The sequence below is a fragment of the Clupea harengus genome, unplaced genomic scaffold, assembly GCF_900700415.2.
Source record: "Clupea harengus unplaced genomic scaffold, Ch_v2.0.2, whole genome shotgun sequence".
Lineage (NCBI taxonomy): Eukaryota > Metazoa > Chordata > Actinopteri > Clupeiformes > Clupeidae > Clupea > Clupea harengus.
The window spans coordinates 4,808-26,359 of record NW_024879960.1 but is presented as its reverse complement, the minus strand read 5'-3'; the positions used below and the strand labels follow the sequence as shown (position 1 = coordinate 26,359).

The 21,552-nt window shown below is 43.2% G+C and overlaps 1 protein-coding gene across 1 annotated transcript; it reads right to left on the bottom strand.

Moving 5' to 3' along the window:
* Nucleotides 1–399: 399 nt before the first annotated feature.
* col1a1a (collagen, type I, alpha 1a) lies at nucleotides 400–21,316 on the bottom strand. Its single transcript, XM_042705789.1, has 51 exons — nucleotides 21,085–21,316; nucleotides 19,489–19,680; nucleotides 19,004–19,023; nucleotides 18,869–18,895; nucleotides 18,327–18,419; nucleotides 17,692–17,763; nucleotides 17,195–17,239; nucleotides 16,688–16,741; nucleotides 16,155–16,208; nucleotides 15,725–15,778; nucleotides 15,354–15,407; nucleotides 15,048–15,101; nucleotides 14,910–14,954; nucleotides 14,541–14,594; nucleotides 13,949–13,993; nucleotides 13,609–13,662; nucleotides 12,934–13,032; nucleotides 12,718–12,762; nucleotides 12,474–12,572; nucleotides 12,263–12,316; nucleotides 11,691–11,798; nucleotides 11,083–11,136; nucleotides 10,696–10,794; nucleotides 10,450–10,503; nucleotides 9,829–9,927; nucleotides 9,529–9,582; nucleotides 9,343–9,396; nucleotides 9,065–9,118; nucleotides 8,894–8,947; nucleotides 8,661–8,705; nucleotides 8,435–8,533; nucleotides 7,995–8,102; nucleotides 7,491–7,598; nucleotides 7,311–7,364; nucleotides 6,995–7,048; nucleotides 6,722–6,829; nucleotides 5,877–5,930; nucleotides 5,626–5,679; nucleotides 5,228–5,389; nucleotides 4,775–4,882; nucleotides 4,446–4,553; nucleotides 4,245–4,298; nucleotides 4,011–4,118; nucleotides 3,824–3,877; nucleotides 3,239–3,346; nucleotides 2,891–2,944; nucleotides 2,440–2,547; nucleotides 2,057–2,333; nucleotides 1,657–1,847; nucleotides 1,267–1,509; nucleotides 400–960 (listed from the first exon to the last, which is right to left on the bottom strand). The coding sequence occupies exons 1-51, from the start codon at nucleotides 21,164–21,166 to the stop codon at nucleotides 814–816; spliced, it is 4,332 nt and encodes a 1,443-aa protein (XP_042561723.1). The 5' UTR covers nucleotides 21,167–21,316; the 3' UTR covers nucleotides 400–813.
* Between the last annotated feature and the right edge of the window lie 236 nt (nucleotides 21,317–21,552).

Here is a 21,552-nt window from a genome sequence, read left to right as displayed (position 1 = left end):
CCTAACCAAGGCTCAAGTACTGTTTAAGCACAAACGTTAAAAAGATGGCATCTGTTACAACTGAACAACAAGATCATGTGGTTTCTTAGCACCAAAGGCCCTGAAAGCAAGAACGAGAGCAAAACATTACTTCCAAAAGCAGAATTCTAATACATCCAACTAACAAGGCCTCATATAGCACCGTCGCAGCTGTTGCTTGCTCCATTCAATCATACTTCCATTGTGTAAAATCTACCCTGGGGTTGTCTAACACTGGATAGAGTTGATTTCTTGTCTGAGGTAGCCATTAGATTTCAAAATGAAGTCGAACCCCTGTCTCTACTGATGCTTGCAATGTGACTCTTGAAAGAACAATGGTATTTTCCTGTCCTGGAGGTTAGAACAACAAGACACTTTACAGTCGTTTTCCATATTTATTTAACACCTGAACATGGTACAAAGCATTGTTTTTTTCTTTTTCATTGTCCTTCCGCAGTGGTAAAAAAAAGTCACCTGTATCTGATGTTTTTTAAATTCCAGGGGGGAGATTTTACGCTTTACAAGTATAAATTATTTTCTTGTTGCCAGTGAAACAAATGAGTCTTCTAAAGTGTCCTCGGTGTTGGTGGTGATAACATAGTGGTCCCAGGAAAAAAAAAACTTGATAACACACGACCACTGTCTTCGGCAGCGCAGCTTTAAGCAAGTGGACCATTTTGACAGCCAAATCAAACTTGAGGGTTTTTTAATGCATAGGAAATGGATTTAGAGAGATGACTGCTAGAAAAATAACACACACACACACACAAACAATTTCAAGTCCAGATTTCTCTTTTACAAGAAGCAGACTGGGCCAATTTCAATGCCAAATTCCTGATCGGGTGCACCAACGTCCATAGGAGCGATGTCAATAATAGGCAGACGGGATGTTTTCGTTGTCTTGTAGTCGATGACTGTCTTGCCCCATGCACCAGTGTGCGACTGCGATGATGACAAGAAAGAGAGAGGGCAGTCAGTACCTGAGGGAACTTAGATCTTTTCCTATAAACTGGTTCTTTCTTCATTGTTTTATCATAGATTTGAAGACTGAACAGGGAGTACCACTAAGTATTTGTCTTCATACAGCATTACAGTCATCACTATGGCAGAAATTACTTCACTAAACCGGTCTTTGACTCTCTCCACATTTATCTACACAACACACTAGCCACATAAAATTCTACCTTTAAGTCACAAGAAAGAGAACAAAGACACATTCATGTACAGAGAGAAAAGGAGAAAACTCACCGTGCAGCTATCCTCGACCACGCTGTATGTGAAGCGGCTGTTGCCCTCGGCTCTGACCTCAATCTCATTGGAGCCCTGCAGGAGCAGAGCCTTCTTGAGATTGCCTGTCTGCTGATCCATGTAGGCAATGCTGTTCTTGCAGTGGTATGTGATGTTCTGGGAGGCCTCAGTGGCCATGAGGCGGAGGAAGGTGAGCTGAATGTTGACATCCTGTGGGTTGGATCCTTCGCTACCATACTCGAACTGATTGGGAGAAGGCATTAAAAGGTGAATTAGCAACAGTGCCTTGAACATACAGGGAGTGGTGATCAGATGATGCAGGAAACATTTTGAAGACTTTACTTCTCCAAACAATAAGGAAAAGATTCAAATGGGGTAAAGGATTTTTACCTGGAAGCCCTCGGACATGGACTCGCTGAACCAGACGTGCTTCTTCTCCTTGATGTTCTTGCTTGTGTACCAGTTCTTCTTGGGAATGTCGGCCTGAGTTGGGTAGACGCAGGTCTCACCAGTCTCCATGTTGCAGTAGACCTTGATGGCATCCTCAGTGCAGCCCTGGTCAGGGTCGATGAAGTACTCGCCTGGTTGGGAAACATGGGGCAATATGACTGTGAGTTTCTAAAGACTTTGTCAAGTAAGTGGTGTGAGAAGTAATTTCAGGCCCAACCTTTATATTGTCAGATAATAATAATAAGGAAACCATCAATACCATTAATCTGGTATGGTATTCTTGATGGAGGGGCAAACAGTAAGCTCATAAACTAGCAGACACAACTAGAGAGCGACCTACCGCTCTTCCAGTCTGGGTGGCACATCTTCAGGTCACGGCAGGTGCGGGCTGGGTTCTTCTTGGTGCCATCGGGGCTGCGGATGCTCTCAATCTGCTGGCTCAGGGACTTGAGTGTGGTGTCAACCTCCAGGTCGCGGTCGCGCATCACGTTGGCATCGTCGGCACGGAAACGGAAGGGATCGGGAGCCTTCTCCTGAGGCTGGGCAATGAAGCCGAGGTCAAATCCGCCACCAGGGGCACCAGGGGGTCCAGGAGGTCCGGGAGGTCCAGGGGGACCCTAAAGAATAACAAAAGGGATAGCAGAAGGCTTATAGTTGCACTTGTAACCACATCTTGTGTATTGACAGTGGGGCGAACTGCAGAGATTGGTGATGTTGACTTACAGCAGGTCCAATTTCACCATTGCGACCACGAGGTCCAGGGGGTCCAATGGGCCCAGGCAGTCCGCTCATGCCATCCTTACCAGCAGAGCCAGCAGAACCACCGGGTCCCTAGGTGTGGTAAAGAGAGAGACTAACATGAGATTGAATTGCAGAGACATTGCACCTAACTTCCCCTCACTCAAGCTGAAGTGGTCTTTTGTCTTGTTTACTTGACGACTTCACAGGATGAAGTGAATGTGATGAAGATGAAATATACAGTATATTTTATGGAATTACTCAAAGTCAACTAAAATAGATTAACCTGTAGTTATACTGCAAGCACTGGTCTCAACAAATACATGCTCCTGGAGACTACATAGCTGAGACTACATAGCATAGTAGCATTTGTCTTTATTGTACAAATCAGTGCAAAAATATAAGCGTACTGCAACAAAATACAACAAATACGTACCCTAGGTCCAGCAGGTCCAGAAGAACCAGCAGGTCCGGCCTCACCAGAAGATCCCTATTCACCGAAATAATGTTTAAATTCCATAAATACATTGCACTATAGTGACATATCTGTTTTGGTCAAATTAAATGTGCTAAGACACTTAAAGCTAAAGTGTGTTTCTGGTTAAAATATGCTCAGAAGGTCTTTCCTCCATTATCAATCAGAACATGACAATGCAGATTATTGGCTGAAAACACCAGGTAAAGGTGTGAGTGTGGAGTGGAGATGTTTGTTTGTTCTCAAACTACTGGTGTTGTAGCTTTTAAATCTTTTACGGTGCAAGTCAAGCGGTGCAAGTTGGCTTACAGGAGATCCTGGAGGTCCCTGCATGCCAGTGAATCCTCTGTGTCCCTTCATGCCTCTCTCTCCAGCCTCACCGGCCTCACCCTTGTCTCCACGAGCTCCAGCGGGTCCCTGTGATGTGCAAAGTGCAAAGGAGGTCAAGTTAGTTCAATTCAATTGTACGCCAACATCAGATTCAACAATAAGGATGGTCTCTGGATGCTTAAAAGAAACCACAGCCTGAATACATTAGAGCAAGCCTACACAGACTAGGAACATTCTAGGAACAAGATAAACATCAATGTACTGAGGGCAAGCCTACAGCTTGGTCAGTGATCAGAATGATCTGAACATGTTATAAGAAAACGTATTCAACTATAAACTTAGGAAACTTTATGAACGTATTAAAATGAATGTACTGAGATCCTACAGCTTTGTCGGAATGATCTGAACATGTTATAAGGAAACTTGACAGAATCCCAAAGAATCCGTATGAAGATAGTAGAAGGGAGACAATCCTGAAGTGCATTTACCAAATACAGGGAAATGCACATTGTTCCCCCAAAGTGGATAGACTAAGGATGAGGAGGGAAAATGAGGAGTACTTACAGCAGGTCCACGAGGACCAGCGGGGCCAGCAGAGCCAGCAGGACCAGAAGGACCCTGGAGTTGGATAGAGAGAGGGAGAGAAAACAGATGTTATTTCAGGCCCTCCTAGAATGGGATGTATTTTCATTGTCTCCACTGCTCTTTATTGGGGCAGGCCAGATGTTATGGAGGCTTTGTGGACACTCACAGACTCTCCACGGTCACCAGATTTGCCGGCAGGTCCGACTGGTCCAGGAGCACCAGAGGGTCCAGGGGCACCAGGAGCTCCGGAAACACCGGACTCACCACGCTCTCCCTATGGTGGAACCAGGCAATGGTGAAAAGTTAGTCAAAAGAAGAGCTGGTGTGGTACACTGACAGGTATTGAGGACATTGAATTTCAAAAGGAATTCACCAGTAACCAAAAGAGTGATGTACTAACCTTTTGGCCAGCGGCACCATCACGTCCAACAGCGCCCTCTTGTCCGGGAGCACCCTATGAGAAACAAAGGAGAAATTATTCTGTGTACTTGACATGTGTACTTCTTTCATTGTACCTGACATTGGAAATCAGAGCCAGATCAGAACCAGATCTGTTCTAAAGGCAGCTGTTATTTGGGCGAAGTCAAGAAAGGATTTTCACCTCACGACCAGCCTCGCCAGGGGGTCCAGCAAGACCGGCAGGTCCCATGGGCCCGTTAGGTCCACGCTCACCAGAAGGTCCAGCAGGTCCTTGTTTGCCAGGCTCTCCCTAAAGAAGATAATGAGAGATGTGAGCAATCAAGAAAACACCCTTGTTGTTATTAACACAAGATAGAAGAAAACAACATGGAGAAACAAGGCTAAGTCCCAAAGAATACATCTTCCTGTATGTCAGGAGTTATGATATAAGTTACAGTCTTATCTATCGCCATTCTTTGATCTGAGTTGTATTTAGGCTTGGTAAGTTGTTCAGTAGAGGGGAATGCTTACAAGCTGTCCAGAAAGACCAGGGAAACCACGCTCGCCTCTCTGTCCAGGAAGACCAACAATACCACGGGCTCCAGCAATTCCACTTGGTCCGGGGGTACCTGAGGCTCCCTAAATAAATAAGGCAGAGCACACTTACATTTCTTGAGCACCAACAGAGCTTAACATGTTAGGTGAATACTCCAAAAAGATCTTCTAGAAAGAATAAAAAAGAGCTCAATGAATGAACAAGGGCTAAAGGATGCACTGGGATGTTCTGCTCTAGTCAGCCGTTAAGAATGTCTGTAACCTGCTGTACAACTTAATAACGACATGGAGATTGTATGACTATTGTGTCCTAACTACCTTTGAAGATTGTATGCAAATATTTGAGGTCACTGTCTGTTAAGACACTCCATCTGATATGGAGCTCTACAAATGAAGGATAAATGGATTAGATGAGTATCTGGGGCTTACAGAGGGTCCTTCACCACCAGGGGCTCCCTTCTCTCCCGGGGCGCCAGGGGGTCCAGCGGCACCAAGCTCACCAGTGCGACCAGCGGGTCCAGTGTCACCACGGTTTCCCTTGGGTCCTTCCTTGCCACCAGGCCCGGGAGGTCCAGCTGGGCCGGAGTTACCCTGTGAAAGGTAATGAATGGCAAATAGGTTAGTCAGAGTCTTGATGATGACTTTGATGGAACTTATGAACAACATGGCCTTGATACAAAATGCATTTAAGTGTCAGTGCTATGTGAATTGCCGACCTATAGTGAAAGGGTTTTTTGTAGATTGATGTATTGCATGGGTCACTATTGTGCGTTTGTGAGAATGTTGTTTTTATTGAGTCTAAGGATGGTAAGAAATGGCCTACTTACAGAGGGGCCGGGAGGTCCGACTCTGCCAACAGCACCAGGGAATCCAGTAGCACCCTAAAATTGGTCAAAAGCCCAGCAAGTTAAATTCAACTCTCACAGGCCCTGGTTGAAATGAAATGTTAAAATGTAGACATGAATGATGCAGTAATGCGTATGATATTGAGTACCAAGAATCATGGCACACTTATTTTAATGACAAGTAGTTTGGTTGTGTTTATAGTTTAAATTTGTTTTAAAATGAATATACTTACGGGAGGTCCTGCAGCACCACGGGCACCCTTAGATCCAGTAGCACCAACGGGACCCTGGGTGGATGTGAACATGTATCAGTAAACAGGAAGAGTAAACAGTGATCTAATATTATTAGGTGTATAACAGTCCTGTGACTTCTTAGGACTTCTTAGGACTTCCTGTGATAATTTTTTTAATCACCATTGCATTGGTGTGTGAAAAAGTTACAATGGCCAATTAGGAATGCTGTAGAATTAATCAGTGTGGAACACGGCAGAATTGCTATTTGCTTGTTTATAGGTAAATCAAATAAGTAAATTGGCAAATCAAAATTAAAGTTATAATCAACATCCAGACTAACAGGATATCCAGTAAGCGTTGGTCGTAGTTGCCATGATGGGCAAGGCAGTGTACATAGGCTATTCCACAATCACTTGCACAGGATTTCTAGTACAGTGTTGTACCTGACCAAATTTACAGACGTTTAGCCTGAGAAAAGGGAAAAAGTACATTTCTAAATAAGTTAAGGGGAATTAGCCCCTACATCTGCCATTGTCTTACTGTATTACTTGATTTTTTTTTTTTATCAATCTGGCACGCTGCTCGACTATAATTCCTTGTCCATGTAAAATTGCTGCTGGTGTTGATTCTAACCATGCAGGTGCACACCTGTTTGGAATCTTTCCAAGAACTGATCTTAGTCTTCAAACAACTGATCAGTTGTACTCGTCAAGTGAGTGTCTCTGTTAATGAATGACTCCCTGCAATCACTCTAGAGATGCCTTGGTGGTGTATGGGCATGCCCACTCCTGGCCTGGTTTTGGGAAAATTGTCACTGGGGTTGTGGGTGAGGTGAATTTGGTACCTGAGGTCCAGGGGCACCAGTGGCTCCAGCAGGTCCGGGAGATCCAGAATCACCCTTGGAACCGGTGTCACCAGACTCTCCCTTGCCACCAGCTTGACCATCAGAACCCTGTATGGGGAGGAAGAAGAAAAAGATTAGATTGAGTAAGCCCGCATACAGCACAGTGCCCAGGCACATGTCAGTGGGAGATTAGGCGCCCCATTTAGGTGGGGTATTTAGGATCAGGTGTGTGGATAGCTGGTGGACAGGCCAGGTGGCTGTTGGGATACTTACAGGAGGTCCAGCGAATCCAGCAGGTCCAGGAGGACCAGACTCTCCACGCTCACCCTAGCAGAAGGCCAAACATGGGAGAGTTAATCATGTGAATTAAGGCTAAAGGGTCAAATGCTGCATTCTGATACAGTGACTTTGTGTGCTGTTATACTGTCATGTCATGACTTCAAATCTGGTGAGACCAATTATTTTGCCTTAATTCTACTGCTAAGACTATTGATGTTGACGATCAGTATAACCAGTTTAATCAATATATTATCACTATAACTAAACGAATATAGTATGTAATGTTTGTAAGTTCGTGAAATATACTCACAGGGGGTCCACGAGCACCAGTAGGGCCAGCAGCTCCAAGAGCACCACCCTCACCCTAGGTGGAATGAAACAACATATGAAGACCTAGCTAGAGCATGCTAGAGGCTAAAGCGAACAGTGATCAACAATCAATGTACATGTGCATTTTTTATGTTTAAAGTTTAAAACCAAGGAGGCTCACCTTGTCACCAGGGGCACCAGCAGGGCCAGGAGGTCCAATAGGTCCAGTCATTCCACGGACACCGTCCTTACCAGTGACACCATCGGTTCCCTTGGCTCCTTGCTCGCCCTGTCAATGAAAAATAAATCAGTAAAGTACAAGTCGACCAAGAACTACAGTTCTAGTCCACAGATGTGTGCACCGTAACATTATTTTTTCAATTATTTTGTTTAACTAAAAATATTTTTGTTTCAAAGTTCTTTCTGTGAAAGTCACTCCAGGGTCAACTGCTATCTGACTAAAGTGACAATAATGACTTAATCATTTCACATCTTCTTTTGTCCAAAGTGACTTATATGTAGGGCACAATGCAAGCAAAAAGCCGATTTTGGGGAAACACTGAAAGCAAAGTGCCATAGAGAGCATTTAAGATCTGCGTTTTGTTGTTGTGTTTTTGGTGGCCACCAAATCCCATATCAATGTACTGAATCTATCAATAATCCACTGAGAATCTGGTGCACTTACTCTCTCGCCCTTAAGTCCTGGGAGACCAGCAGCACCACGCTCGCCGGGCATTCCCTGCAGTCCTGGGGCTCCCTGGCCACCAGAGGCACCTGGGGCACCAACGTCACCCTGGGATGGGAAGACAGAGAGGAGAAAATGGGATTATGCATTTAGATGAGGGTTATTCTGTTAACATCTTGTTAAGATAGCTGGTGCTGGTATTAGTGCTGGTAAATATGTCTCAAAACCATCATAGCCATTGTCATTATCAAAGTGGTCATCTGGATGTAATTGTCTGTATATTACAATTATGGTCATGGTTCTGGCTATGTAATAACAGACATTATTATGTAGTTTTGACTTTGTGGACAGTCATGTTGACCACAAGTTCAGCTGATTTAATAATATATATATATCTATTTCGGCTACACTGGTTGGTGTCACGATCTTTGGACTCTTACCTTGGCTCCATCGTTACCAGCAGATCCAGGAGAACCACGGGCCCCAGCGGGTCCAGCGGCTCCAGGGCCACCACGCTCACCGGGGAATCCTCTGTCGCCCTGAGGAAGACCAGAAAGAGATGTGAGCTTTTGTGAAGGATCTGTACAGCAGTAACAAGAAGATCCATAGATGCTGAGCAGATCTGTTGTAAAGGCAGATCTGTCTGATTGCGGGAGAATTACTCACTCTAGATCCAGAAGGTCCAACAGCACCAGCCTCACCAGAAAGACCCTATGGGGAAGAGATATGTTGATGAATCAGTTTATGTCACATCGCAGTTAAATGAGTTGAATGAACATTTATGTAACAACATTTTGTACAAAGGCATTAGATTTAGTGCCCTCTTCTTGAACATTTGTGTCCACCATACACCTGGCTCTAGGAGTTAAATATGCTGGAAATGGACTTGAGGTGCTCACCTGCTCGCCAGCCTTGCCAGGCTCACCAGTGGAACCCTGAGGTCCTGGAAGTCCCTGTAGTGGGGAGACAAAGGGGAGAAAACCAGATGAGACGAAGTCAGTGATTCACCGTCTACAACACTCCCAGAGTGATTTACCGTCTACAACACTCCCAGAGGAGAAAACACCCACCTGGAATCCGGGAGGACCAGCTGGTCCCTGCTCACCTCTCTCTCCAGAAGGACCCTATTGGAACAGATAATGGAGAAAAATCACATTCATCAGAGAAAAATAGCATCCATTGTGGGAACATTTAGTGTTGTGGCTAGCATTGAGTATTTGCCAAAGTCATGTAGCAAGTTTAGACTTCATCTAGCAAGCTATGTCAGGTTGCTAGGTGAGGGCTAAAATGTTACACAGGTGGAAATGGAGAAGAGCATTATGGGATGGTGGAGAAGTAGGGCACTCACAGATGGGCCAGGGGCACCGGGAGCACCAACATCACCATCTTTGCCAGCAGCACCCTATAGAGAATAACAACACGGTTAAAATAAGACATACAGAGGTCATAAAGGTGTGCCTTTTTATTAAGTTATAATATTAGGGTTGAGGTTGGGTGCTGAGAGGGTAGTCAATGGCTGATTGAGTGTACTTACTCCTGGGCCAAGAGGTCCAGCCACTCCTCGCTCACCAGGCTTGCCACCCTCACCCTGTCAAGGAAAAGAAGATGTTAGGTCTGAAGACAAAATTGTGATAACGTGAGTTACATCTTCTTGGAAGTTAACTCAACATTACTATTCATCTCATCTAATTTAAGACAGTTATTCATTATTATCAATAAGTACTAATGAGGGACCATTCACTAGCCATAGCAGTTTCTAGGTCAAAGTTATCAACATCCTTAGCCTATTTAACTTCATTTAATTTAATTTCATGTAAAATGTGTTGGTACTCACAGCAGCACCCTTTGGTCCAGGGAATCCCATGACACCAGGCTGGCCTCTGGCTCCAACAGGGCCAGGGGCTCCAGGGCGGCCATCTTGTCCAGAGGCACCCTATAAGGTTCAGGATGAAATCCATGAGTCTCTTACAGCTCTCAAAGGCTTTTATTCGCTAAAATGGATTTTGTGGTTGATTTGTTGATAAATGTAATGAACCTCTATAAACCACCCTCCATGAATTTATGTGGATTGTTAATATAATTCCACGTTGTAGGATTCAAAAGGTGTCGACAAATCATTTTAGGTTTAATATTTTGTATTTTGAATCGAGTACTTGAAGATACTGTATAGATCTACCAGGTTGTTTAAATTTTTTTTACAACTGCTCAAGAGAATTCGGTAGCTAGCTGACCTTGTGTGCTGAGTTGTGGAACAGGTGTGTCTGTTTCTGCATTATAAGCTAGCTGTTGTTATGTGAAGTAAACAAACACTGAGAAGAAATAATGTGTGATTTAGCACGAGGTAGCTTGTGTGAAGTGGTTGAGCATGATGAGGTAGCTTGTGTCGAGTGATTTAGCATAAGGTAGCTTGTGTTGAGTGGTTTTCAAAATGCTGAAGAAGAGGTGCTCTACTTACGGAAGGTCCCAACTTTCCATCGGGTCCAGGGCTGCCAGGGCTACCAGTCATACCCTAAGATGGGCAAAAATGTATGAAAGGTCAATTAGAGGGCAAGTGGTCAAATGGCATAGCAAAGTTACAGATACACTATAATCATTTCCAGTTAGCCGATGGGTTTCCAGTTCCTACAAGGTAATACCCCTTGTATACCCCATTGTAAAGATCTCTGATCTTTAATTTGATTTAATTTGTGTAATAACTCACCTTGGATCCAGGCATGCCAGGCTCGCCGTTGCGGCCAGGCTCACCAGAGGAACCCTTAGGTCCAACAACACCAGCACCACCACGCTCACCAGTGGCACCCTAGAGGAGAAGAGGGGAAGAGTGATGTAACCAAAATGTCACCCTGAATGAACTCCAATGATTAGAAAATGATTGGGCACTGTGAAGTCCTTGTGTCAGACACAATGCATATTTTTCTCCATAATATACATTTTAAAGTACTGATTAGTCTTCCATATTATGTTTTCTTTTGTTGTCAAACAATGACTGAATGAATCAGTCAGTCAATGAATCAATCAGTCCATCAATTAGTTCATCCGTAAAACTATTCAGATTTTCAAAACAGAATAGGTTTTTTTTGTATCTCACCTTGGGGCCAGCAGATCCATCAGCACCAGGGAAACCACGGCTACCGGGGGCACCCTGTAAGAGAGAAATACAGATGTGTGTGTCAGTACCATGATAAATGTATTACAGCAAGAGACCTGGCAAAGTGTTGTAACAAGGATAGACCTATGACAAGACCAGCGCTGCAACGGCTATTACAGATCCAAAATGGCAATACAAGAAGCAAGCCAGTTGCCAATGTCACAGGCTTTTTAATAGTAAGTAGTTTCATGAAATATATAAATATAAATTGTATTAGTTAAGTAAAAATGTGCATCAAGTAAGATTTGCTTATTGCCTCTAATAGCAGGGAATGATGGTTTAAAAAAATGTTTTTATGGATAATTTCTTTGAAGACTTCTCAGTATCTGTCATGAATCTAGGTTTGTGAGAACACAGATAGGCTAATGTGAATTCCAGGCCATTAACAATAAAGCCATTCAACAACTTTCATAGGTTATCACCAAATTCCTGTCGTAGACAAATTGTACACTTCAGGCAGAACTGGGAACATTGACTGGGAAAGGAATGATGTCAGGATGTCAGGAATGGTGAAAGTGAAAGGGAATGGGATGGTTGGGGGTACATACACGCTCTCCAGGGGCTCCACGTGTTCCAACACCACCGGGCTCACCACGAGCGCCTCTCTTGCCCTCCTCACCAGCAGATCCGGGGGGTCCCTGGACTCCAGCAACACCCTAAACAATAAGAGACAACAAGAGTTAAAGCTGCTGAGAGAAATACAAGATGGTTGACAATGTCTTAAAATATATGTGCGATTCTTCCAGGTGCATCTTTGGCAGGGTCAAGAACACTGTGTATGTAGTCATGGCTAAAAAGGGCTAGAAAAACAGTATGACTATGCCAGAGATCTGAAATTGTAAGAAATATGTATTGTGTTTGTGGTATAAGTTAAGGATTCCTTAATAAACATTATATAATTAACTAAAAACATTTTTTTTATTTAAATGCACTACCAACAACATGCACTATATTTGTTAATATGAACAAAACAAAAAACTAGATGCCATGTTGAATGCAGTAGGCAACTAATATACTAAAATAATATTAATTGATCTTTTATTTAAATGTGTCTGAGGGGTATGGGTTATGTCATCAGTATTGTTTTACAGGGTTTATGGGGAAATGCAGGTGTACTTACAGCCTCTCCCTTGGCACCAGACTCTCCCTTAGATCCGGGGGCACCAGCTTCACCCTGGCATAAAGATAAATGCATTCAGTTTACACATAAACATAATATATTCAGTTTAATGTCAAAAGAGAATGCTAATGAATTTAATGAAATTAACCAATCCTATATAAAAAAAAGTACATTTGGGGGTATTATGTAATAGTGTGATTGAGCCACTTACAGTGTTACCCTTAGATCCTGGGGCACCGGTTGCACCAGCGGCTCCAGGGGGACCACGAGGTCCAGGGAAGCCAGGAGCTCCAGCAACACCAGCAGCACCCTGTAGGGGGCAGCAGAGATCCAGTTATTTAATTGTAACCACCCCGCTTGACAGAAGTTGAACACAACTAAACTAAAATTAAAACTAAACAAAACAAACTAAACTAAACTAAAATTGCTTTAAAAAGCAAAAATTGTGTACTTACAGGGGCACCCTTGTTACCGGGGGCACCATCAGCTCCGTTGTTTCCCTGTCATGAAGACAAGGCAAAATAAACAAAATGGCAGCAAAGTTAGTAGTGACTACGTGACGCACAGCCGGCTCATCAACACATTTCACAGGTCATCCAGAGCAACAGACAAGCAAGCAAAGAAATAAACAACAACAACAACAACAAAAAGGACAGGTTAGGTCCACTTACAGCAGGTCCGGCAGCGCCAGCAGGTCCAGGGTTTCCAGGCTCACCACGAGCTCCGGCAGGTCCCTCACCACCACGAGCTCCCTGAGCTCCAAGCTCTCCCTGTGGGGTTAAGCGGAACATAGTCAGGCTTTAGTTACATGGGTGACTCCATGACCTTACATGCTCTACCTACACGGCAGACAGAGTTAGCTAAAGGGGACTGGTGCACCAGCTGCAGTATGATGTACCAGATGAACATAAAATACATTGTTTTGGGGGTTTTAGCTTGGCCACAGTTGAACCTTGGACCCAGGAACGATAATTATCATTCCGCTGGCGTTAACATAAGTTATAGGATTGGTATTTTTCAATCTTGTTTCTCCATCTACTACACATCTCAATGATCAGCAATCAATCAATCAATCTCTCTACTCGCAAAAGGGGTTTAGCCTACTTCAAAACAATTGTCTCTCTTTCACTAATGCAGATTATAGTTGTTTCTATTCGCTATGTTTTATAATGGTTCTTCTGTATACTTCTATGTAAAGAGACCTCAAATACAAATTGTCCTTAACAAGGTAACTACCACAAGATAGTATTGCTCTAAATGCCCACATAACGCTATCTTGGTGAGGGAAACTTTAGTGTTGGAGTAGGCTTAGGGAAGTATTCTGACATATGCTTGAGATGGCTCACCTTAGATCCAGGGCCACCAGGGAATCCGGGAGGACCAGCGGGACCAGTTGGGCCCTAATAATGATCAAAACAATCAAGATGTGAGAAGATGTAATGGAAGACCACGCTTACTTTCAGCTCACCAAGGTTTGAGTGGGATCTAATATTGTCCTCATTAACTAGGAGTTCATAATACGGTCATAATGAACACACTTGGAGAGTCATATTATGGCTTGACATTTGTAACATGTTTGTTTGTAACATCATGGAAAGTCATTCTGGACCCTTTGGTTTATAACATATTAATAACACCTAGGACAAGCTATAATGCTGCTTTAGTCTTGGGGGTTTGAATACTTACAGGAGGACCAGCAGCACCAGCGGAACCATCATTACCACGAGCACCCTGCAAAACACAGGAATAAGAATACATATGGATTACATACATATAGCATGTAGTTGTGTATGCTGTGATATACCATACCATACCATTGAGTTGGTGTAGGAGGTGTGTGTGTGTGGGGGGGGGGGGGAGGGGGGTATTCTTGAGAGATAATCTTTATCTATGAGAATTACTGTAAAGTAGTGCAATTGTTGCCCATAGGGCCTAACAAATGACAAATGGGACTGACCAACAAGCTTACTGGTTAGGAATTAGTCCTTAATGTATATGGATATATCATATGTATGTATATATATATATGTATCCTGTCATTGCTCGCAAGCCCGTTTGCCAGCATTCCAAATCTACATGTCCAGGAGTAAGACTGATATGCATGTGAAAGAGACAGTCTAGTCTTTCAGGTCTAAACAACGATTTCAGTGAGGATGAGTCATGATTTAAGCTCATGCCCACATTGCCCCAGGGCCTTCCTTGGCTCGTGACCTCATTCAGGAGCTCTTACTGTCTGGTGAAGATTTTAAATGTTGTGTGAAAGAAACGTTGCACTCACAGCAGCACCATTGGGACCGGAACGGCCTCTCTCACCAGGCAGACCACGTGGGCCCTAAGAAAAAGGGAAAGACAGAAAGAAATGGTCAATTCACAAGGATCTACCTAAACAAAACAGTTAGAATATTAATACTGCCTCTACTGTTGAGTTCTGGGAAGTTCATTAATATTACACAGCGTTTTGATCAAAGAATCACTAGGAGTTTATTATGTTTGTACAGTGTGTGTGTAAAGTGTTTTAGAGTATGAATAATGACCTCAGGAGGAGTTGTCTAATTATGATGGTGTCTATGTGGTACACGTTAAAGGATTTGAGGTAGTTTCTCTCAGTACTCTCAGAAGTTTTGAAAGATGAAGACAGACTACTCACCATGGCTCCAGGGGTACCATTCTCTCCAGATGCACCACCCTCACCCTGTTTGCAAGAACCAGATGATGTTAACACTGCATCATGGGAAATGTTGTTTATTTTTTAATAGGTGTAGTTCGGTCATTCAGAAGCACTCACCTTAGGGCCAGCAGGGCCAGAGTCTCCCTTAGCTCCATCTAGACCGCTGAATCCCTAAAAGAGATGGGCAGCAAGAGGTGAATTGGTGACCTCTGAGAAAAAGGCCTTGGTCATAGCTTTCCCACCAAGGCTCTTCTTGGTGTCTGCCTCAACGTCTTCCACATGAAAAGACTTTGAAGATTGTTTGAAGAAAAGATTGTAGGTTTTTTTACAGTCTAAAACCTTTTGTGTTGAGGGTTGAGAGAACCATTTAGGGGCTCACATTGCACCCATTTTTTCACAGACGTACATAGTAGAGTCACTTACTCTGTGTCCCTTGATGCCAGGAAGTCCAGGGGTTCCAGGGAATCCACGAGCACCCTGTAGAGAGAGAGAGGGAATTGTTATCATCTGAGATGATGATTCAAGAGAATTTACAGTCTTTACATTTACAGCATTACTTATCCTCAATGTTCAAAATATTAAAATGAATGAGAGATAAATTATTATAGAGCATAGTTAAATGAAAGAGAAAAGCAGGAGCTTCTAGGGGGAACATGAATCAGATACAAAATGTCATCCTTTAGAGTCATGGGCTATACATCGATTGACTCTGTGGCTGGCCTTAAGAGAGTAACTGAGGTGTCCAAATGATAGTTTCCAAAATTAAAACAAAAAAATTTAAATAAAAGACTCACCTGAGGGCCATTGGAACCGCGCTCACCACCGCGACCAGGTTTGCCGGGCTCACCCTTAACAAGGACAAGAGGACGAGGTTAAGAGGGCACAGGATTGGATATCACTCAATACAGATAATAGTCAACAGCAGAAAAACCCAAGAATAACTTATATCTTTGAAATGGCTCCAGTCCTGATCTACCACACATCTATAATATAGTCAACTACTAGCAGGGAAGCTTCCAGATATAAATGCTGATTTAGTCCAAAGTCAACCAGTCTTATTTCACAGGCGAGCAGCAATCAAAAGAAAACAGAATCGGTTGTCAGCACTGCTGATGACTTTGAAAAATGGTATAGCCTGAGGTCTTTGTGGATCTATGGCGGGGCATTGTTTTATCTTCTTTTGTATGAAATGTATTGAGAACGTAGAGGTGTGCACCAACTTACATCTTCTCCGTTCTTGCCAGGGGGACCGGCAGCACCACGGGGACCCAAGGAGCCCTACATGAAACAAGACAACAGCCTTGAGTAAGAGACCATGTGTGTGAACGTTTCACAGGTGTGTGTGTATGTGTGTGTGTGTGTGTGTTGTCAATGATGATATGATGCATGTATAAATTATGAGTTTCTGTGTGTGTAAAAGCAAGTACGTGTTTCATGTGTACATTCATTTATTTGATTGTTTTTAATATTTCCATTTTCTGTAGTGCTAGCATTATTATTAGTTCACAGGGTCAAAGGTCAAAGTTCACAATTCACCAAGGTGACCCTTTAAGATATATCTGTACACTCCAGGATTCTGCATAATGGACAGCATATGAATCTAAATAAGAATTACTGAATTATTGGTCTATTCTATGTGTGCACATGTGTAATTTGTGCTCTATGTATAGGTGTGTGTATTCTTTGCGGTTGGAGTATTTTTTTGCTGTATTTTGTGCATTATGGGGATATTTCTATGTCACAGTGTGTGTACTCACAGGAGCACCAGCCTCACCAGGCTCACCAGGGGGGCCAGTGAAACCCTGAGGTCCCTGTAAGGAGACAAAAAATTCAGATCACCAGTGTTATCATAAGCACTCACTAAAAGTAACAGTAAAATTAACTAAACAGATAAGATCTAACAAACTGGCATAATTTATCACTAAGTTTGTATATCCTTTGAAAGTTGCTCTGTAAAGACAGTTGTAGAATAGTGTTATAACACTTATTTTTTTAAAAGAATTAAATGTCTGTGACACTAAACCAGCCTTAGTTGTAATAGAAACCGTGTGCTATAGGCTAACCGTGTGCTATAGGCTAACCATGTGCTACAGGCTAAACATTGGAGTGCTTGCTTTAAAATCAGCAGCCTGCCACCAACCACACCGCAAGTCTCAACATGCCAAGCAGGAGACTCCCTGGTTGACCTCATGGCAGGCTCAAGGCCAAAACCTCTGTTAAAGGGATGAGAAAAGAGGAAAAGAAAAAAGAGAGGAAATACTCACGCTGTTACCGGGAGGTCCAGGGGAGCCACGGGAACCCATTGGGCCCTAGAGAGACAAGGCAAAAGAAAAAGATACTTTAACTGTTGCAACTAAATTAAATTTTAGCATTAGATATGACCATAGTATTTTCCTAAACCCAACATCTATGTATAATATGCCATCAGTAATGACCTCAAATAGAATGATGGGGTCCAAATACTAACAAATACAAATCAAAGTCACAAGTAGGTCAACAAAGTTCACTGATTATGCTTAGTCGACCTTGGTTTGACCTTGTGTCGGTTATCAACACAGCCACAAATGTCAAGTCTCTATGGGTTCTCATGAATGTCCCTTACTGCTAAAAGGCCAGCTAGAACAGCCAAGTTACTAGTGTTTGTTTTGTGTGTGTCTGTGTCTGCGTCTGTGTGTCATCGTACCATTAGTCCATACTGTTAACAGAAATGAACAGTGAATATTTGTGTTTGTGTGGTGCTCGTCTGCCTATGTTGTCATACCATTGGGCCAGGGACGGGCATGCCACCACCAGACTTATCGTCGAATCCACCGGACATCTGAGGAGCAAAGTTCTGTGGGAGAGAAGGGGTGAGGGGGTCAGTAATGCATGACAGTTGCATATACCAAAATGGCCCTAACCACAATGTACTGGTCTAAAAGCAGCTTCTGCACTTAGTATGTGGGTCGTGCGATTTCCAAGCAGCTATGTGTGCAGCTAGCAATGTGTCTGACAGGAGGTTAAAGCGTGTGTCGACCGGTTTTGAACTAGATTACAGACTGAGTTAGATGTTGTCCTTTTACATTTCCTGGTTTGATCTCCCAAGGAGACGCTAGATAATTCTGTTCTGTGTCATACAGAGACAAACAGACACTGACCTAGCAGTATTCACAGGCTAAAAGACAGCATGTACTCTTCTAGGTGATGTCCAGAGCGCTGTCCACTACTCTGGTGCTGAACTGAATCTGCAGCCTAACCTGCACTAGTTCCTGTGAATGTGCTTACAGTACTTCTCTGAGGCTCTGCCCTAAGGCAGCATTAGTGGCTGAAGGGTGCACATTCTTCAGGGAGTGCAGGGTTAACCTTTGGGGCTTTTGGGGGTCACTTGTCTGTGTGCGGGGAGAGGGGGTGACTTACTCCGCCAAGACCAGGAGGTCCGGGTTGGCCTGGGGGTCCGGGAAGGCCGGGCTGTCCGGGAATGCCATCATTTCCGGGAATACCATTGGGACCCTGTTTAGAAAGAAAAATAAGGGGAATTTTAAGAGATTTTAAGTTTAGTGTAAGGTAGCCACCTCCACCACTTACTACAGAGATATTAAGATATTTGAAATGGCAGTCTATCTGCATAGCCAATATACCACTATTATAAAGATAATATAGTTAGGAAATACATCATAAAAGATCCCAGTTTATTTATATAACCTAGAATGGATTAGTTATCTATCTGGAAGTTTAGCCAAAACTACCTCAATACTGCAACATCAAAGAGCTCAATGATTATCTGACTGATGATCGGATGGTCTGATCTCTCATTATAAACATCTCCATATAACCATGATATTGGCATGTTCCGTTTTAAAATGTATACTCTAGCATGGGGAACGCATCAGAATACCGGTACAGACATAAACAAAAGTCTCAACAAAACAGAAAGCATTAAATGAGGAAGAGGAACCTACTCTGTCTCCCTTTGGTCCACGGGGTCCCTATACAGATGAAAATACAGCATGTTATAATAATTACAATAATAACAATAATAAGTATGGGTACAATTATGTTATTGCATTGTAAATCATTCATGAAGAACTATTTACCTCAACGGTCTCCTGGCGACCTATAAAGTTAACAGAGAAAAAAAGTGTCATGATCTCAAATCAGAAAGAAAGTTGTCAGTATTTCCTTTCTTCAGGCAATATTCTGAAGCTCTAACTCTGTTTCATTGTTTGTATGTCGTAGTAGGCCTATTGTTTTATTGTTTTATATACATATGTTTTGTTATAACCACAGTACATTGTCCTATGATGAGGGCCCATTTCGGCCCTATAGGTTTAACTCGGGAAAAAACCACAACAACACAAAATCAGACTTGGCAAAAGCCATTATGTATAATCCCATTCGGACAAGTGGCAGACGAGGGGCCGAGGATAAGGATAATATCCAGGTCTTCCCATTGTAGGTTATCCATAAACGTTACTCCAGACCATCGAGAAACGCAAGGATTCGGCTTGATATGTCGAGCCTCTCCCAGAAAAGCATTACAACTGCGGCCCTGTCGGTAATGTGCGGTCAGGACTCGTACCGTCGTCGGGGCAAATAGGGCAGCATTCGTCGTGTGGAATCACTGGATTGGGACAGTCGGCTATTTCCTCGCAGATAACCTCGTCGCACATAACGGTGCCGCTGTCGCACACGCAGATCTGGCATGGTTCGGGTTTCCAGACGTCCCTGTCATTGTAGACTTGACCGTCCAACGTGCAGCTTACGCCCGTGCCTGAGGTAGTAAAATAGAGCAAAGTAGTTTAGCTTGAGAGTTGAACTTAAGAACATCTTTTCATAAACTTCATGACAAACGTTTTAAAATGGACAGAAACCTATTTGAACCAGTTACAACAGGCCAGTTACATGACTGATGCAGAAGAGGCCTACTACTGCTATTCTTTGTGGGAATTATGGCTATAATATTTAAAAACGACACGGTAAGAATATATGAGTTGACATACAGATAATCTAAATAAAATGGTTGTTAATGCCTACAGGTAAACATCTCTGAATCTTCTCAACATTACAGAGCGGGGAAATTCAACGTCTGATTTCTGCATACAGGGAGAAAACCCAGTTCCACGTCGTCTGTTGTTTACTGCCAATTATGAAATAATTGAATACTGTCAGCTTGGCAGAGACCTGCTTTTTTCCCTGAGTGGAAAGTCTGAAGTGTCTGCATGTGTTTTCAATTACCACGAAAAAAGTGAGGGGCGGAGCGAATCCTTGTGAAACTATTATCCCAATGGGATGCACTTCCTATATTAGCCACTGAACGGCGCAATTACACCACTAATCTGCTTGACCTTACGGACAGACGTTAAAGCCATATCAGACGTGGAGTTGGGGGTTATTCCAACAAAGCACCAAAGTCCATTTAAATTGATTGAGCATCTGCGTGTTGTTTATTAAAGCTTTGCAATATTTCAACCTAACTACTGCGCTCATATTTTCATAGTCCATTTCAAATCTCACCCAAATTACTTGGTCAGATAGATGCAGGAAGGCTTGGCAAACTTCTTTGTAAGAGTGTGCTGTATTTTCTTGTAACTATCTATATCTAATACATACAGCATAAAAGGCTCAGGCTGTCTCTCTTTAACTTTGCACGCTTGACTGGGGTAATGAAGTATTGTCCCCAAATGTATCACACACCCTGACTGATGCCAGTATTTTCTCCGAATGAAGGAAACCTAAAGCATACTGTTGAATTATTTGCTTTCCTGACTCATCTCTCCATGTCCAACTAGTCACAGCTGTGAAAACGTAGCTCGGGGACATCAAATAGCGCTAGGACACCAGGGCCCTGAAACCTGTGTCAACTTGCCTTTAAAGGCTCGCGCATGCATGTGCAGTAAAAAAAAAAGGCCCATCCAGGGCCAACGCTCTTTCCATATGTAGACAAAACACACACACGCAAGACACGAAAAAAGTAGAGTGCTTATTGCAGAGGAGAGCGAAAGGTTGGGTGGAACAATAGGATGCAGAGGTGCCCTGACCAGAAAACCCTGGCACGAGCAGACCTCTTCCTTTTTATAAGCCCTCTGGCGGTATGGTTATCACTGGTATTCAAAGTTTCTGACGGGCACCATCACAATTTCATCCGCAACAGGGATCTCAAGAAAGTTCTACTTACGATCGTCCTCGCCTTGTCCTCTTGCCAATAGCACCGTTGCGCTGAGCAACAGCGCCAATCGAATATCCACAAAGCTGAACATGTCTAAATATTAGACATGTAGACTCTTTGAGGCAAGAGAAGTTAATTTGTTTCCCCTTTTAGAGTCCAAGCATACACGGTAGGGTCCGGTCTTCTGTATCTCCAATCCCGACCCCAACAGAAACTCCCTACTGTCTAAACTAACTTTTTCCCCAAGCTTTTATACTCCAAAGTTTTGGGGAGGTGCTGGATGCAGTGCATAGCTCGAACATGTTCACGTTTAAGTGAAGACAGTCCCTCCTTCGTCTGGCCAGGGGGCTGTCTCAGGAACTTTTTTCTCCCCTAGCATCTTCAGAAACTTGATCTCTGAATGAAGAGGTGGCGGGTCTGTCTAAAAACAATCACATCTTTTCTGTCAAACCTACAGCAACACAGGGTATCCTCGCC